The following is a 19,859-nucleotide window of genomic DNA, read 5'->3' as shown; positions in this document are numbered from 1 at the left end:
CACAAGGCAAGGTGTTGCGGTAATATTACTAGCAAGCATGGCAGAACGAATGCAGTAAAATTTCTGCATCACCATGCTGTCACAGTGTATTCCTAAGACACACCATGACAAAGTGATACACTGATCTGCAGGCATGATGTGTTTTCTAAAAACGGGCTCTATTTCCTGATATTCAGACATCTCACCTCAGATTGGCCAACAGCAACACAACTCTACTACTGACTGTTTGCTCTGCAACGTTGATGTTTAATGTCCACAAATAACACAAGCCTGGAGGAGTTCAGCTGTGTGGTGGAGTTGCTAATGCTAACAGTTAGTTTCTACTAGTCAAGGTGTTCTCTGCTGTTTCCTGGTGGCTAAACCAACAACAGCCTTCTCTGTCGTGACCCAAAATGGATGAGTCCGTGAATGTTAGTGACAGTGTGACGCAGATCTGAGTGTTTTTGTCTGACTCGAGTTATTCTCCATATTTTTCTTTGTCAGCAGCTAATGCAGGAAGTAGGACACGATTTTCATGTTTAGCCTGCATGTTGAACTCGAAGTGACCAATCATATTTCAAGAATAAAAAAAAAGGATCTCAGTGAACTTGCTCTTTTAAGACAAATCAAATAGTGTCCAAATTAATACGGGTTGAGGACTATTTATTTCTCTTTGGCCCATATTTCACGCAGCGTTTTGTAAATGTGTGAACATTTGGTTTCTCCTTTGTCCCTTTGCACATGCTCATTTTCTTTATTCACCATGAAATCAATTCTGATTATCTCGGATCTCTTCTTCTTTTATTTACCAAAATACTTGGCTGATGTGTTTTCTCTTCACAGCTCCTGTCGATATGACCAATATAACACAGACCAAGAGAGGGAATAAAATCCATTTTTTTCTCCACAAAATTCTTTGAGTTAAATTTATTGAGATAGTACTGACATTTGGAATGAATAGCAGTCGCCAGGCGTTAAAAACCACAGATACAACTAAACTGGCAGAACTCATCTATGTTTATCATTGTAGTCACATTGTATGACTTTTGCTGTGGTATTTATTATTTGAAAAGTATCGTGTGCTTTTCAAATGAGGACTTAACATTCTATTAAACTCATAAAGAAGAAAAGCTGGACTTTTTTTTTAAATCAACAAAACAAAACAGAAGAGATGTTTGATCCATAAGGCTAAAAGAAATGGAAATGCTTATCGTGTCACAAGATCTTCCACACAGCTCTGCTGCAGGAGTCCGTGGGCTTCTCATGGCAGAAATATGACACAGAAGTTTCACATCACATGGTGTTGTTTCGAGGGTGAATTTGTTCCCTGTTACTTGAGTCTGTAAGTCGATAAATATCATCATGGTTGAGTCTTCAGGTCCATAGGAACAGATCTACGATACAAAGACAGTTTTGGTGTGCAGCAGAGCTCAAAGACGGCTACTGTCAACGTTAAATAAAAAAAAATCAGGAATCTGTTTGGCAATATGTGTCACATGATGTTCCCTGGTGTGTTTCCTCTGTTTGTCCTCGAAGGTGACCGTTGTCTCTCGCGGTCCCTCGTTCCCACCAATCCTTAAACCACGCTGTGTCCTAAATGTCCCGTTCTTCAGACGTCAAAGAGACATCTGATTCCAGATGTGGTTTGCCTGGAAACGCGTGACTATCGGGTGACCTGGAAATATAAGGAGAAACAAGTTAGGGTGTTGGTATTAAACAAGGTGTTGTTTTGCTAAATAAAAGTGAATTCACCTACACAACTTGTTCTGTGTTGACCTTTATGCACCTGATGATGTCTTTTGTTTTGAATTAAAATACCGAACCCTGTGTTCTCTGTGCTTACATTTACTGTTGGGGGTTAGAGTGATGTAGAGGCTGCAGTGTTGAAAGGTAAATCTTTTAGGTAACTGCCTGAAATCCTAGTTGGCTTTTCTGTGAAGCTCGGTGTGGCGCTCCGTTAATAAAAACAGATGGTTTGCATGGTTTTAGCAGACAGAAGAGCTGCTTAAGGGACAACTTTCTGATGTGCCACAGTGGTTACGACAGAATTACAGTTAAACGTCTGGAGCTGTATGATTGCTGCTCTAAACAGAAATCACACTGCAGCTCAGCTTGATGAAATCCAGAACATTCTCCATATGCGAGTCCTTTAAAATGGTTGTTATGTATGAAAGCTGCACCAGATAATCAATGAAACTCAGATTGTTAAAGGTGTGGATCAATTGTTTAATCAGTACATTTGCAGTGGTCCCTAGTAGGAATGGATGACTTTTAAGTCGTTTTCAGGGGGGAGCTCAGATGCACCTGAATCAGCAAGTACAAGTCAGCTGGGGGAGAAAGTAGCTTCAGACAGGAGGAATTGGACTTTTACTTCCTGATATTTGGACACCTTACCTCTAATTGGCAAACAGCAATGCACTCAACCACTGGCTCTCTTTGCTCTGCAACGTTGATGTTTTATCTCCACAAACAACACAAGCCTGGAGGAGTTCTGCTGTGTGGCAGAGTTGTATTTCTTTTTATAAATATTATTATAATTTTTAACATGCCCTTTGTAAATTTTATGCACAAGTTTGTTATTAGGTACTACTTTTTGCTGGTCTGCAATTTGAACTGCAGAAATACTGATATCTCCCGGCGTCATAAAACACACACACACACACACACACACACACACACACACACACACACACACACACACATAGAGAACAGGTGGTCCTGTATGCAAATCACTGTCAGTCACTCAGCGGTTGGTGGGATTTCACCAGTTGAATCAGCGTGGCATTAACACAAGCAATCAGCTGTGCAATTATAACATTCAGCACTGGAGAGATGTTTTTTGGGCGTTGTTTACAGCTGCAGATAATGATTCTGCACTCGCTGTTTGGGGAGCCACTATTTTATTTTCACTTTCGTGTGACAATCCTCGGACATCGTGGTCTGAGGCAGCATATCAAAATGTTTCCTTCTCAGAATAAGGCTGTAGGAGTCGGGCTAAGTCAGAAATCACCAAAAGAAAACATCTAAAAAAAAACTGGAATCCATTTTAGTAGAAACATTGATTTCCCAACACTGGAAGCTTTGTTTATTTATTGATCTTTCAAAAAAACGTGTTCACAATGTGCTGACATGCCACAAAAATTTGAACTGACAGAAGACTGAATAGAAACCGCCACTGAGCTCCTGAAACTAACTGCCTTTGTTCCATGTTTGTGACTGTGAGTACTGGTCTGTATTCGATATAAGTGCCTTTTAAAATCCTAGAACCCCCCAAGGAGCTTTACAACACTATCAGCCCTTCATCCATTCACACGCTGGTAGTGATGATCTACAATGTAACCACAGCTGCCCTGGAGCACACTTACAGGGGTGAGGCAGCTGAGCACCGCACCACCAGTCCCTCCGACCACCACCAACCAGCAAATGTAAACCATATTTCCATTATGTGTAGAGAATAAATCTCTCTTTGACACCCATCCATCACCAGCTTCAACACAGACTTCACAGCACCTGTCAAGCAGGAGGGATGTGAGCGTCTCCTGCCCTCTGTCCTTTGAATGATAGAAAGTGAAAAGCTGCTGGTGTTATAACTCTTGTGGTTACCAGCAGGACAATAAAAGTACAGAGAGAGCTTATCAAGGTGGGGCTGATTTACTGATGTGGCTTCATCGGGAGGTAAAACACAATCTGCCACAGCCGATCATGAGATGTGTATTACAACATGAGGAATATGCATCTATTTGTAACAAATCCTGAGGTTGTGTTACGTTTTAAGAAGCGGTTTCTACTTTTTTGTCACACTTCCAATGTTACAAAAGTTTGTCAACACTATCACTAATCTTTTCTCAAAAAATGAATGAACTGGAGGTTTACAATTCCCCTATTGGAGAATTAAGAAGTATTACCTGATCTAATCTGAGGTTTCTCCCTGAAGACCCCTTCAGTCGAGCGGATAAAACACACCCTTAATATGAATGTTTGCACTTTACCGTCAGGTGTTCTCCACATAATCCTCTAAATTTTCACACAGACCCATCACCAGCAGCCCTCTGGAGGCCCTCTCGCACTGCTTCCTCGGACCACCTGTCCACCTGTTCGTTTCTCAGAAGGACGTTAAATGTCCAGCAAGTTCCAGCACAGAGTCCTTTAGCAAACACAAGCGATCCCTAGACAGATCTCTGTGGGAGGCAGTGAGGCCATGAGCATGGAGTGACCCCCGCCGACTCTAATCAATAAAGGAGTCAAGGTTCTGACGGGTTCTACTAGCCACCTGGACCCCTGCTCATCTGTGCCTCTGTTTCTGCTTTCCCACTGCTGTAGGAGAGGGCCATGAATTATTTACCTGCCTAAAATAAAAAGCTTGGCTTCATCCAGGACTCCTGTAGACATGAATAATAGAAGAGGCAGCTCAACTATAGGCATTTGGTGAGTCAAAGAGTGGACTGTGATGGATGGGAAAGGGTCTAGTGCATTGCCCCACCATCCAATCCTCCCACACCTCTTCACCCACCGTCCACTTCTGGTCTGCCACACCCTGAAACCCAAAACGCACAACCTGACCAGCATCATCAGGATTTTTGGAAGAAGAGAATTCTTTTGGAAGGGGAGAATTGGGTGAGATATTGGCAAAATTAGGCTGTTGTGCATCTATCCATTCATTCTCTTCTGCTTATCCGAGGTTGGGTCGTGGGGGCAGCAGCCTGAGGAAAGACTTCCCTCTCCCCAGACATTTGGGCCAGCATTTCTGGGGGGATCCCAAGGCGTTCCCTGGGCAGGTGAGAGACATAGTCCCTCCAGCATGTCCTGGGTCTTTCTTTAGGTCTTCTCCCAGTTGGACGTGCCTGGAAAACCTCACCAGGGAGGCATCCAGGAAGCATCCTAGCTAGATGTCCGAGCCACCTGAACTGGCTCCTCCTGAAGCTCATGACCATAGCTGAGGGTTGGAACGTAGATTGACCAATAAATCGAGAGCTTTCTTCACTACTTCACACAAGGTCCTTGTCCACTGGTTGATCTTCCATGTCATCAAACCAAACCCATCCTTTTAAGGGTGAAGGTTTAATCCAATTCATCACTTCAGCAATAATCTCACACACTCACACATATAGGGCTGCAACAACAAATCGATAAAAACTGAAGAAATGCGTTGGCAACGCATTTCGTCATCGATTTGTTGTGTTGTGCAACTTTTTTTGTATCGCACAACCTTTATTTAACAGTCAATGCGTGCAGCTGATGTGTAGGAGGCAACAGAGCAGACCGAGGCAGATCAGAACGAAAGAGAAAGTCTGTTTTTTCATGAAGAACGACACCCTTACAACAGTAAGTTGCCTACTGATGCACCGTGTGCTAGTGCAGGTGCTTGTTATTGTCAGACAAATTCCATAAATTACATTTGTTTTAATAAATTGTATAAACTGAAGTCAAAGACCCTCAAGGGCATAAAAATATCTACATTTGTTTCTTTAACAAAACAAGCTGAACAACAGCTGATTAGGTTATTATTGATGAATTATATTAAAAAAATATCACTTCAGTCATTTCTGACCAGGAAGACAACAGGAGGGTAAAGAAATTACCCTCAACTAACAAAACAACTAAACATACAACTAAAGCCTGATTTTTACCTCCGTCTGCGTTGGTGCGGAGACACGCAATGCCATTATGTGCTGGAGCAAGCACTCTCCGACGGGCTCTCAGAGGGTAACTGAGACATGCCCAAATTTCGAAACATTCGTTGAAAGTGACAGAGACCGCAAGCTTGCGATTGGTCAGGATGCCGCTTCCTGTAAATTCATCACCAGCACCGCCGGTGCCCCATAAAAAAAAAAAAAGAAAGATATTTAGCGGCCGACACGGAACAGATTGAAGAACGCATAGTGGAAAAAGTCCGAAAATATGAACATTTATTCACCCGTGAACAGTGATGGGAATAATGCCGTTTAAAATAACGGCGTAACTTACGGCATTCTTTTTTTTCTGGGTAACGGAATAATCTAAGTAACTACTTTTCCCACTGTTGCAACGCCGTTACCGTTACTGGGGACGGAAGGTTGTGCGTTACTATGTGCTTGTCGAACATTGAGCAACAGTGTGAGGCTTTCTGACCGCTGCACTTCAGCTGCAGCCAGGGAGAGGTGTCAGTAATGCACTTACAAGAGGTGCAGGAAATTAAGGACAAATTTGTCCGTGTTATAAAGTCTCTGAAATATATAAATACATTCATAAATAAACTATCGTGGACTGGAGACATGACTGTAATGGTGGCAGGATACCACTGAAAATCGCTACGCCCTCTGTTGTCTTGGCGGGAAATTGTTTTGCAATACTGCAGGTGACGGACGAGTCTAAGAGCAAAACGTCTGTCAGTGCGTGTGCGTCTCTCCCTTGTGGAGAAGTATACTGTAAATCAGGCTTAACTAAAGCAAAAAACTTAGCTTACCTCACTTCTTTAGTGTTTCAGGTCAGATCCACCAGCCTCTAGTTTCCCCCGTTTCTCTGCTTATTCTACACTGCCCTCTTCAGCTATTCTACACACACATCTCGTTAACGTTTTTATTCCATTTTGTTGACTTTTGGAAACCTAAAATGTTGCAAAATCTTTGTCTTTTGACTGACAAATATCTGAGGAGTGCTCCTTTGTTACCAAACGTGAAATCTGGGATGTTGGGGTTAGGATTAATCACCTTAGTTGTCTTAACTTTGTTTCCTGTACTGCAGCTCCATCCTTTGAGATCTGGCAGCACTTTACACTCTTCTCCATCCATGCAGGGATGCATCTGGCACCACCACTTCTGTGCAACTATTGATGCTATGAGTAAAACACACACAGACATAATTCTGTAAATATATCACCAATATTTATAATTAAAAAACACTAAAAACAATTATTAACATGCAGTTTGAAACAACAAGGAGCCCTTTTGGACTCAGTGATAGAGCAAAGTATCCTGATCTCTGGCATCCATGGAGTTCTGTCAGTACTTCTCAGGTGAGTTTTCAGGTCAATGTCAAGATGGTGAATGTTGTGGGCAGGTGTGTTCGCTGTGAGGAGGATAGTTGTTTGTGCACGGTGGGAGAAGTGAGGAGACGTCTTAAGCTGCTTTGAAGAAAGGCCACAGGGGTAGAAACACTTTCCTGTGACATTTCTAATGTGAGCAGAGAACTGTCAAAACTGAGCCTCTGTCAAGGCTTTTACACTGAAAGGAGGAGATGGGGATCGATTCACCTGGAACTGAGGACACAGCTGACATGATATTAAATGACCAGGCCATCTGTCTGCTTTGCTCATCACATCTGATGTAAAATCAGATAAAAGTTCTAGTGAATGGAACATTTGGTTATTTGTTTTTGTTTGTTTTTAACTCCAAATCCAGAAAGATCACCAAAACCTCACCGTGTTTTTCTTCTTTTTCCAGGCAACAAAGCCTCTCGCATACAAATGATTGGTGAAATAAGCACACTGACAGATATGACAGGTCTGCACCGTGTCACCCATTTCTAATCCGAAGTCAATTTTGAGTTATTACCAGAACTGTAATGAGAAGCCTGGCATACCGTCTACACAAGATGGAGCTGCTCTCGTTGTTCCCGCCACCTGTCCAGGGAAGCAGGAGCATTTGACAGTCTGGGATCTCTCTTCGATCTTGTTCTTGTTGCAGCATCGGTGTGCAGCAATTACCTCACAGGTTCCTGCCTTCACGTGAACTGGAAGCGAAAACACAGACGAGAGAGAAAGAATGGTTTTTGCAACACTTTTTTTTCTGAGCCACCACCACCATGTAGAAACGGGTAACAGGTCTCAGATCAGTGTAGCTGAAAGACAATCCTTTAATTTAAGATAACAAGAGTATTTTTTAAATGTTCTAAATCAACGTAAAACTTCAGTTTTCTACTTTGATTTTGCGTTTTCATCTTTGATTCTCCCAACTGGTCATGCACTGGTGACTGAACCATAAAAAATGCATCAGTGTTAACAAAAACAAGGATTGCATTCAAAGTAACAAATGAAAATAAAACACATTCATGTCTCATGAAAAAAATAAACTGGGTAGTCTGTGTAATTAATGTTTTACAGCAGACATTTGGTTATAAGTTTCACCCTTTTCACAAAGCTAAGCTTTGCTACGGCAATCGTATGTAATAATCTTGTTTCCTAAAGGAGTTCGTTTGTGTTCATCCATCCAGCAACACATGCCTGTTTCTGAGCACGGCGCTGAGAACATCATTTAAATTTCATTTATAAATTCAGCTCAACAGAAGGTCGAACACGGCGTCCTCAGTAGAGTGCTTCTGTGTCTCCTTTGGTTTATATCAGCACTTTTGAGTAGCTCAGGTAAATTCTTGTTTTAAACGTCCAATCACAAGAGCTTTTTGAAATCCAGGACACCCCCCTTGTGGAGAAACCCTGCTCTGAGCCCCCGTGCAGCACCACCTGCTCACATATCCTTGACCGACGTGCTAAATCCACTGATCCTGTACCCAAACCAAAGGAAGAAAAGGGAAGCTGTCCATTGGGAAATGCCTCATTTAGAATTTAACAACCAAAAATAAGATTATTTAATACATATTTCATCTTATTTAATCAATTATTAGAAATTAAGAAACACCATCAATGCTAACGATTCTGGTTTAGATTAAAATACGTGTTCATCACTTTGAACAATAATCATCAACGTCTCTTTTGTTTTGAAGTTTAACTAAAGGGTGGGGTGGGGGAGAAAAGTTTTGACATTCCTTCCAGTTAAGCCTTAATTATGTGTGTATAGATTTTCAATTTGCAACTTGACTTGAAAATAGATTGCAGAGAGCTTCCATCGTCCCATTAGCGACCAATCCAGAAATCTCATCTACAACATTAAAAACATTTTGCTCTCAATCAATAAGGTGCTATTCACAATCCCACTAAAGGCAGGACAACAATGGCAGATTGAGTGCTTTTCATTGAGCAGAAATTTACTGATGCAAAAACAGGTCAGGCTCTGTGCTCTTGATGTGATTATCTTCTAAGCCACCAGCACGCCCCTCCGTCAAAGTTACTTTCAAAAGTTGGTTTGGCTTGGGTGGAATATTCAAACTTAGTTTAAGACACGTGCACACGGACAAAAGGCAATTACAGGGGGCACATCGGATGGTTGAATTCGTTTTTAGTATGCAGAAAGAGCTTCCAGATTTTAAGCTGAAAGTCATTACAAATCTCCAATAAAGATGCTAATGTAGTAAGATAACAATTCTTTGCACCATGTTAACTGAAAAGGATAGGATGCAGCAAGGATTGCATTTTCAAAATCTTTTAAATCCTCTTGTCTTAGGTGACTAACTGTGTGTTGACATAAAAAAGGGGACTAACGTAGCAACACGAGCCGTGGCTCTGGTCTGATCTGGTCAGGTTGGGGACTTTGGAGTAATTTAAAGTGCTGGAAGTGTCTGATTGGGGTTGCAAGTGTGGACAGAACTGCTGATTAAATCTGAGACTGCTGGCCAAGGTCACCGACTCCAAGGCTGGACCTGAAAACATCATGGAGTGTGGAGAGAATGAGAGGTCAGAGAGCAGGTTGTGGTGGTCAGCGCTGTGCTCCCCGTGAAAAAGAAACAAACACAAACTCACCGACTGGTGGTAAATGCAGAAATGGAATAAAGATCTGGGGGTTTCATTAAAGTGGCTGAGGTGATACATGTCTGTAGTTAGCAACACTTCAATACATTTTTATTACACTGATTACACAAATGCTTATGGAAGAAGAAAACCATGGTTGAGTTTTTGTGATGAAGAGAAACAGCAGCTAAGACTCCTGGATGATGAGGCTGTTAAAGGAAACTCCTGCTGTTGTTTTGTAGCTGTAACAATTATCATAACTCTGATTGAGGGTGAACCAGACCAGGGCAATGCCCTCGCATCTGCAGACCGAGCCCAAATCCATCAGTCCATCTTTCGTTCCATCCAACCATCACTCATGAACAAGAAACAGGGGCAATTTAACTGTTTAAATATTCATCCATCCACCCACTTCTCCAGATTATCCAGCTCCCTCTGGGAAAGCCCAGGGAATTCCTGGGCTTTCCCAGTGAGATAAGCCAAGGAAACATGCAGAGGGAGACAATCAGAAAGCATCCTACGCAGGTGCCTAAACCACCTCAACTGACTCATTTTGAAGAGGAGAGGCAGCTCTACTCCAAGCTTTTCTTGTCTGATCAAACTTTTGGCCTTATCAGTTGGACATCCTATTGAGAAATCTCACGGAAAAGGTAAACGGCCTGTATTTTGTATCAGGGCCCGACCGATACATCGGCCGGCCGATATTATTGGCCGATATAGGGGTAATTAACACTATCGGCTATCGGCCAAAAAGACGGCCGATATGGCCGATATTGCGCTACCTATCCAGCAGATGGCGCCAGCTTTATGAACTCATGTTGTACGGCTCCATTCCTCAGGGGTGGAGCCACCGTCACAGCACACATGCAGTGGGGCAACAGAAGCAATTCGGTCAAGCAGAGAGGACGGTGATGAGGAAGTAGGAGGTAAACCTTCAGTTTTAAGCATATTTTTTGTGTCAGTGGTAAGTTGAACGGTAAAATATGCAATGACAAACTAATGTATCCCCTCAACATGCTTCCCAAGTTTATTGTGTGCCTCGTGGCCTCGTATTGAAAAGTTAACCTGAAAAAATAAAATAAAACTGCCGCAGCATTATGCTCTATGCAGAGCTCACGCTGCTTCCCCTTTAGTCATGCAGGGCAGTAAGTAAGTAACATTGGCCTTTTTCTGGTAGGCATTCTGGAATATTCTCAGACAATTTCCTCCGCTCTTCTTCAGCAGTCTTTTCAAACTCACGCGGTTCAACCGTGGCTCATGAAAAAAATAGTGCAGATGCCGAAACGATCGCTGCACGGCGCGGGCTGGAGCGCCGGCACGCAGCGCTTCGGCGGCCCATGTGGCCTATAGAATAGGATAACAAGGGCGACGAATGAAGGCGGTCCCCGTTTCGTGGCGCTTCGGCGGCACACGACCGTTGTCGCAGCTGAGGACGGGCGAGCGGAGGGTTGGCAACAAAGCAATGAAACGCTGTGCAGGGAGTCCCCCCTCCTCCCCCTAGCTGGGAGAGGAGTAGGGGCGGTAATACGAGAAAATAAACATTCCTCTCTACAATAGAATACATTTGTTTGTATTTTTGTATTATATTTTACATTAGGCTTATACATTGCCACATACTAGTCATTTAACATATCTTATTTTTATTTTCCTAATACTGTCGGCTTTGGAAAGGATCAAAACACAAAAGTGTAAAATTCCACAGACTGAGAAAACAAAAAACTTGAATGTTAGATTTACACTGACTGAGTTTGTGTGTTCTGTTGTTTTTGAGATTGCAAAATATATCTTATTTGCATTACTTGGAAACCCTAGTGAGTTATTGAGACAGTTCTTTGGTGTGTACTATAGAAATAAGTTAGCATCAAAAAGGCAGAGAATGAAGGGTTTAATCTTAAGAACATTTGTATTTATCTATTTTTTGTGAGGGAGATTTATTGGCCATTATATCGGCTATCGGCCTTTGTTAAAAGTTTTATCGGTATCGGTCCCAAAAAAAAGCATATCGGTCGGGCCCTATTTTGTATAGCACCTTCTAGGGTTCTACAACCCTCCAAGTCGCTTCACAACACAATCAGACATCCACACATTTACATGCTGGTGATGATGAGCTACAATGTAGCCACAGCTGCCCTGGGGCACACTGACTAGAGCGAAGCTGCTGAACACCGGCGCCACTGGTCCCTCTGACCACACCAACTACATTTAGAGGTAAGGCTGCTGTTGTCGTGGCTGTTTTTAAAATATCCAGCAGCATGAATGGCATGAGTCCTGATCAATATGTTTCTATTAGAACACTTAGGACTGCCATAAGGTTGAATCACCCAACGCCCACATCGGTGAGAGGGAGGGATGAGAAACAAACATAAGGACAGGGAGAACTATTGAGAACTGGCAACAGGCCCAGCCCTTAAGCCAGTCAATATCACTCTGAGGCAAGCACTCAACACCACAATCATAACTATTGATTTGTGATTGATAAATAGTAATAAGCATTCACCGACCCCGCAGAGTCACATGGGAAACAATGCTCCAGTGTTTATCTGCTAACACAAACATGTTTTTTTTTTGTCTTACAGTAATTAAGACTGGATTGTAAAACAGGAAAGTAGTCAAAAGTAAAAATAGCAAATGCAATTCTCTAAATTATAGGGTTTTTCTAAATCAAAAGGTAGGGAATATCCATAATATAGCATACATCCCTCTGTATCATCTGTTTTTAAAGAGGTCTCTAACTCATGTTTTTACTTTTAATACATTTGCCGTGGTCTCTAGTAGTACTCGGGGCTACTCCACAAATAGCACAACCCTGGGGGAGCTCTGCCTTTCTGTGGAGCTGCTAATGCTAACATTTAGCTTCTACTAGTCAAGACGTTCTCTGCTGTTTCCTGGACGCTAAACCAACAACAGCCTTCCCCGTCGTGAGTCAAAATGGGTGAGTTCATGAATGTTAAGTGACAGTGTGACATAGATCTGTCAGGATTTTCTAACCCTAAAGTTTCACCCTCTGCTAACGCAGGAGATAGGTGTAGGAGAATATTTCCATGCTCAGTAAAAAAAAATAAAACAAGTATAAATGAGTTTATAAGTGAAGGATCTCTAAGAATGACTAAGCTAAAGTGGAGAAGCAGCACATGAATGACTGAATAAATGACTGCGCCTTTATTGTGTCCAAGAAAAAGTCAGAGGGAGTTCTGTAGCCAAGGTCTGCTAATCAAATCCACAAGATCATCAGCCTCTTTAAAATAAGAGAGTAGCGAACTCAGACATGCGTTTGAAAGTATGCAGAGAAGGAAAAAAATCAGCTGTGATTTTTCTGAAGTCATTGTTTCAATCAACCTGGAAAGTCTTAAGAGGCGATTTACAGTTGGATGTTCCACGGTGAGTACATTTATTTGCTCGTTGAAAATGTTCAAAACAGCTACTGATCTTCCCAGGAGAGGGCATTATGCAAGGTCACATCAAGGATTGATTGTGCAATGATTAGAGTATCTTAACTCAGAAAGTAACTAAAAAGAAAAAACTGAAAAGAAACAATCTGAGGTTTGCAACGTTTCATCCGATCACAATGCTTCCTGGTTGCAGCTTTGCACTGTTATGGAATTCACACAAGTGTAGGTGGGGCTTCTTTTGTTTCTCTTTTCTTGAGGTGGCACAGAAGTTAAGTGCTCGCCCCGTAATCGGATGGTTGCAGGTTCAAGCCCCGCTCAGTCTGTCGCTGTTGTCGTGTCCTTGGTTAAGACACTGGTAGTGGTAGGAGGGACTGGTGGCGCCTGTGTACGGCAGACTTGTCTCTGCCAGTGTGCCCCAGGGTAGCTGAGGCTACAGTGTAGCTCATCACCACCAGGCTCTGAATGTGTGTGAATGACTGATTGTGTTGTAAAGCACCTTGGGGGGTTCCAGGACTCTAGAAGGCACTATATCAAATACATGCCATTTACCTGTTTTTTTAATTCAACAAAATACCTTATATTTCATAGAAAAGGCCAACGGTAATATTTCATCATATTTTGTGCTTACCGTTACTCTGGAATGTGGGCCCTTTAGGGGGTCGGACTTCTACTTCCTATGACTGCGTTCTTCTTCTGCTTTTTTTAAAAGGAGAAAACTGATAACCCCTCTTGTGACAGTCACTCACGATAACTAGATCCAAGGACAGTGTGGCATTAGCATCGCTAATCTCTGCATCTTTTTACACATTTGGGCCACATGCTGTATGAAAATTTGTCCTACTACTCAAAGTAAGTCAGGTCTCAGCTTGGAAAGCCCTTGTGAAATTCCACCGAGTGTAAACCCCCACGGGACAGTACCGAACATTCCCCTCTCTGCTGAAATGTGTTGCATGCCACTAGTCTGAGCATTCTCCCGTTGTTCCCAATCACTCACTCGATCATTTGCTTTAGAACAAAAAAATCACAGGTTGCTTGCAGCTTCTGCAGTGATCAATCGATTGATCCAACAGGCAGGTAGGGAGACATGAAGAACAACACACTGTTCCTGCTGTCAACTGCATGGCTGGCTGCATCAGCCTCACCCAAGCAGCCAAGCACAGCACAGTAATAGGAGGAAAACAGGGATTACATAAAAAAGTGAAGATTGGAGCTAATTTTACTGCTCACAGGGAGACTTCACTGGTTTGTATAAGCTAAAACCAGAAGAGCATTTTGTGCCCAGATTAATACAAAGGTTGTTTCATTTGTCATTGTGACCCTTTTTTATCAAATCTAAGATGGACTACTCTGAGGCTGAAGAAAAAAACACCTTACAGTTCTGTGAAAAGGGTCATTTCTTTTCTGCAGTTTTATTTTGTTGTCGACATCAAAAATAGCAGAAAAATATATGTGGCTACATTATCTAGTATATATTTAGTTTTAAGGTGAAATTTGAGTCTGATGTTGCAAATTTGAAGCATAAAAACACAAATAACTTATTTAAAAGGTGTTATAGTGAATCTAGAGAACAAACTAGGTTCTGAACGCAAACACGGTCATGGAACACTCTTCCCTGAACCGGAACCCCGCGACGCCAGACGATATGAGAGAACACTAAACACCAGTCACCATTTTCTACATCCAAATGTCTTTTGTTGTCCTTGACTTCCAATGGTGTTTTTCTTTTTTGGGCTCTGGTAGTTTGTCCTAAAGCTGAAGTGGTAGCAGCTGGCTGTTTCTCCTTCTCCAATGGTATTGAGCAGAGAACCTCTCACACCTGCAGTAGTGCTCTGTTGCCAAACACGCAAGTTTGTGAAAGTCTGACAAAGGTGACAGATAAGAACTGTTACTGAGCAAATTACATGAAGCTAAATTATAACTTCATGGAATTATTGACAAAAAGACACCATTTTTAGCACAAAGACTACGAATAGAAAACTTTGAACATAGTAATAAATCAAGTACATTTTATAGTAATAAATCAAGTACATTTTTGCTAACCAGTTAAAAATAAATAAAGAGAAAACCAACATATCTGCAGTCAAAGACTTAACCAGGAATATAGTTTATGATCCTGAAAGAATAAACAATACTTTCAAACACTTTTACCAAACTTTGTACTCACCACAGATAAACCCATCAAATAACGAGACCAATGGGTTCCTTGACAGGATAACACTTCCTAAATTCTCAGACAGCCAAGTTACAGTCCTGGACTCACCACTAACATCAGCTGAGCTCCAGGAAGCCCTTAAATCCATGCCTAATAGGAATGCTCCAGGTCCAGACGAGTTTCCAGCAGAGTTCTACAAAGAATTCTGGATCATTCTGGCTCGACCATTCTTCAGAATGGTGAGGGAAATCAAAGAGAGCGGCAGATTACAGCCGAACATGAATTCAGCCAATATTAGTATTTAGTTAAAACCAGGCAAATACCCTGTATTTCCTACCAGCTATCGCCCAATTTATCTTATTAATGTTGATCTCAAAATAATTTGTAAAGCCCTGGCAAAAAGATTAGAGAAGGTAACCCCTTTTGTAATACACCCTGACCAAACTGGTTTCATTAAGGGTAGACAGCCATTCACAAACTTGCGTAGATTACTTAATTTGATAGATTTCTCTTACAGTAGAAATATAGAAACTAGTATATTATCTCTAGATGCAGAAAAGGCTTTTGATAGAGTTAACTGGAAGTTCTAATTTGCAACTTTACATAAATTTGGTTTTGGGAATTTCTTCATAAATTGGCTACAAACAGTATACAGTTCACCAACAGTACGTGTCAGGACAAACAACCAAATATCAGCTAGCTTCTGTCATCAGAGGGGGACCAGGCCGGGATGCCCACTCTCCCCCTCACTGTTTGCTATCTTTATCGAACCACTAGCAGCAGTAATTAGGCAACTAAAAGGTATTAAAGGCATTAAATGTAAGAAAATAGAACATAAGATCAGTCATTATGCAGATGATGTTTTACTCCGAAATTCTCAATCCTCTCTCTCCCAAGCAATAGAACTGATAAACTCTTTTTCAAGAGTTTCAGATTACTCTAAAAGCTGGTTAAAATCCACAGTTCTACCAATTAATTTCTCTTTTGTCAGTTTGCTTAATACACAGTCAGAGTAAAGGAATATCACATACCTGGGAAATAATGTCTCTCCCAAGTTAGCAGATCTAACCAAACTAAACTACATCCCACATTTAAAGAAAGTAGAAGATGATCTTGCAAGATGGAAATCCTTACCGATATCACTCATGGGGAGTGTTGCTACAATTAAAATCATGATCTTACCCAGAATAAATTGTTACTTATTTTCAGTGATCCCAAACAAGCCACCAGCTGACTAGTTTAGATCTCTGGACTCTTCTATCACTAAATTCCTTCGGCAGGATAAACCTCCACAAATTTGCTTAAAAACGCTTCAGAAGACAAATGACAGAGGACGACTGGATCTACCCAACTTTTATTATTATTTCTTAGCCAACAGGTTTCGATATATACCAAGATGGCTGCAAGATAACCCACTATCTAATGGATAACCCACTATTTAACTGGTGATATCTAACCAGTCCTTGTTAGATATAGAACAGACACTTTGCAATACGATAGAGCTTTCAGACTTACCATTTATTAGCTTAAGCATAAGAAAACATGAAGGCTTCAAAAGTATTAGTATCAGCACCTATCTGACAGCATGGTGGGAGTATCTAAAAATGACAGTCTTCAATAATACCATGGAATAGCCCTGATATTTTGCTAAATAACAAAATGATGAACCTTCCTGACTGGAAAAGTAAAGGGATCCTATACCTGGAACACATATATGAAGGATTGGACTTCATCCCATTTAATAGAATAGTCTCCCAATTTGGAATAGATGGAACAAACATTTAAGCTCAATAAAATAGAATTACAAACACCACCAAGGGTATTAGACTTCTATAATCTCAAACCCCCTAAACTACTGTCTAAAGTATATAAGACACTGTCCAAAATAGACAATAGAATAGCTATCCCTATTGAAAAATGGGAGGTGGATCTATCAGTCAGCTTTGACCAGAACTTCTGGTCAAAAACCTGTTTAAAACTTTTTAAAATGATCAGACACCCCAATTTACAATTAATTCAGTACAAAATTCTACACAGAGTACACTATACAGGTCATCGGATGTTCAAGATGGGGTTTGTGTCATCTGACACCTGCACACACTGCACAACCAACATTCCTGACAATTACATCCACGCACTGTGGTCCTGTCCACCTGTCAAGGATTTTTGGGGTAGAGTATGTGAAGACCTGTCAAAGTGTCTGAAATGTCATATCCCAACCTCGCCCTCTCTTTGTTTACTGGGGAACCTGGACGATGTCCCGATTGAAACATCTTCAGTTCACGTGGTTCTGACTGCCATATGCATCGCTAAGAAAACTATCCTCATGAATTGGAAAAATAGAAATACTCTTTGCATTAACCAGTATAGAAATCTTTTGTTAGATCATATTACACTTAATGCAGCCTCTGCTTCCACTTCAAATCAATCTCTCTGGGCTCCTTTGATCAGTTCCATCACATAGCAATGATGGGGGACCATTGATATTGTCCTCCGGGATGATGTGGGTGATGGGGTGGAGGGGCTGAGTTTGGAGTATTCGGACATTCCCTGGAGGTGGGTTCACTGGGGGTGTCTGGGACTGGGGGGCTGCTGCCCCCCCTGGAGGTGCTTGGATTGCCTCGGGGGGTGGACTGCTGGCGATTGTGAATGGGGCCCCTTGGGGGTCTTGGCCGTGGCCATGGGTCGCTGTCTGGCAGCTGCATTGCCCCTGAGCGGGTCTGGGTGGGGTTCTGGAGGCTCGGGGTGTGGGGATGGCCGCCCCCGTGTGGGGATCTGGGCGGGGACTTGGAGGTCGGGTCCTGACATGTATGCTGCCGGGAAGAAGGCAGGAACATGCGGCAGTAACTGGCCCGGGCTCAAGGGCCTCGGGTAGACCTTGGCTCCTCTGCTGTTCCATCACAGGGGAGGGGGATGTCCAAGAGGGGGAGGACCCAACCTTACCTGGATGTCCTATGTCTTATATATTATGGACGTTGTGCAAATGCAGGGATGGGAATAGATATTCTGCTGGGGTGGGGCTGGGTTGGTGCCCTCGGACTCCGTGAGGCTCTGTGATGCTGCTGCTTAGGGCCCTGGCAAGATTGGCTGGGGTCTCCATGCCCTGGGTGGCCTTTTGGCAACAGAGGTGCCTATTGGGGCCAGTGCGGAGCTGGTTCCCTGGAGGGCAGGGCTTAAGTCCAACCCAGCCATCCTCCCCATCCGTACACATTTCTCTCCTCCTACTCCCTCACATCATCACACCATCATGCACATAGGACCTTGGGGGATGGACAAGTCAGGGGGTGCGGGTATGGACCCCATTCCCGCATTCCTGTGGCAACCTGCCCCCCAATTTTATTTGCACCTTAAACACTTCCATCAACGACATTCCACAAAAACACACACACTTAGGGCCTTGGGAGTGAGCACATTCAACAGCATTTGGCAGGGGGATTCAGCTTTTTTCAGCCGGTGCCCACTTCCAATTTTAAACTGCACTTAGACACTGAGGGCTGTGGGTGCAAGTGGGGTAGTGTGGTGGCATCAGCTGGCGTAGGCCAGACGATGCCCGCACTGCCCGCTCACCACAGCCATGGAATACACCTCATCAACACACAAACACTATATTGGTGCAGGCGGAGGGAGACTAGGGGTCTTAGCACACCTCTGTTGTCACTTGGCTTCCCGGGGCTGGAGGCTAGGAGGGAGATCTGGCCGTCTGGTTGGGGTCTGGGGTGGTGTGTTGCTTTGCTCAGGATTGGGTGGGGGAGCCTGCTCATCAGCACCCCAGCAGAACGGGTTGAACTCTGGGAACTGGCAATGGTTGTACCCCATGTGCAACAGGACCAGAGTGAATAGGATGTGTATGGGGAGCATAAGTGGGTGTCCAGCGTGCCCTTTTTTAAGTCTTTGGTTGTATGTGTATGTGTGAGCATGAGGGAGGGAGCGTGTGACTGTGTCTGTGTATGACTGTAAATGTCAGGTGGGGCCTTTGACTCCTCCCTTCTCCTGGGACTTCTTTTGATGCTATACATCTTTGTCTCCCCTCCCCCAGCCACACCTGGTGTGGAGTGTGATGCCTTGGTCTGCTTGAGTGTTCGTGACTCCTGGGTCAGGGGGTTTAAGATTTTTGGCGTCTGCCTGATCAATCCCGGTGGCTGCCTGGTGGGATCTGAGTCCCTGGGCTCTGCTGGGTCCCCGGCGGGGGTGGTCACCCCTGGGTCCCGGGCTCGGCCGGCTCGGGGGTGGGAGGCTGCGGGCGGGCCTGTGGGCTTGCCGCTGATATCTCCCGGGACTCTGCCGGCTGCTGGTTGTGGCCCCCCGAGGCGATCCTCTGGGCCTCTCGAGGGGGACACGGGCTTTTCTGGTCGCGGTCTCCCTGGGGTCCCTGTGCTCTGGGGCAGCTTCTGGATCTCTGGGACATAGAGCTCCCTCCATGTCCTATGCATCTTTGGGGGTCAGACCTGTGGCCCCTCACACTCTCTATTGGACGCTCCTATAGATAAACCTGACATATACAAGCGCATGTATGCACACAGGTGCTCACATGGTTCTCTCATAAGTATGGACTTGGGCACATTCAACACATGTCTTAAGGCTGTGGTTGGCACTAAATGCACTGTGATTTGTTATTTGTGTGATTGTTCAGTAAAACAATGTTGATTTCATATTTCTTAATGAAGTTGACGCAGTGATAGCTTGCTCCTGTTGTATTGTTGTGTGTCCCTTCTCTGCAGGTCTAGAAGCAGACTCTTGTTCATCA

The 19,859-nt window shown here is 43.2% G+C and overlaps 1 protein-coding gene across 1 annotated transcript in view; it reads right to left on the bottom strand.

Annotated features, from left to right (window-relative positions):
• Positions 1 to 891: 891 nt before the first annotated feature.
• The window catches only part of tafa3a (TAFA chemokine like family member 3a), a 146,160-nt gene continuing 127,192 nt past the window's right edge, over positions 892 to 19,859 (bottom strand). Inside the window, exons 3-5 of the mRNA XM_015958656.3 lie at positions 7,537 to 7,686; positions 6,666 to 6,790; positions 892 to 1,654 (exon numbers count right to left, since the gene is read on the bottom strand). Coding sequence (XP_015814142.1) covers positions 1,643 to 1,654; positions 6,666 to 6,790; positions 7,537 to 7,686 — 287 coding nt within the window. The 3' untranslated portion in view covers positions 892 to 1,642. The remainder of the gene's footprint in view (positions 1,655 to 6,665; positions 6,791 to 7,536; positions 7,687 to 19,859) is intronic.

This window comes from Nothobranchius furzeri, chromosome 3, assembly GCF_043380555.1.
Source record: "Nothobranchius furzeri strain GRZ-AD chromosome 3, NfurGRZ-RIMD1, whole genome shotgun sequence".
Taxonomy (NCBI): domain Eukaryota; kingdom Metazoa; phylum Chordata; class Actinopteri; order Cyprinodontiformes; family Nothobranchiidae; genus Nothobranchius; species Nothobranchius furzeri.
Note: the sequence above shows the minus strand (reverse complement) of the source record. Positions and strands in the feature narration are given on the sequence as shown.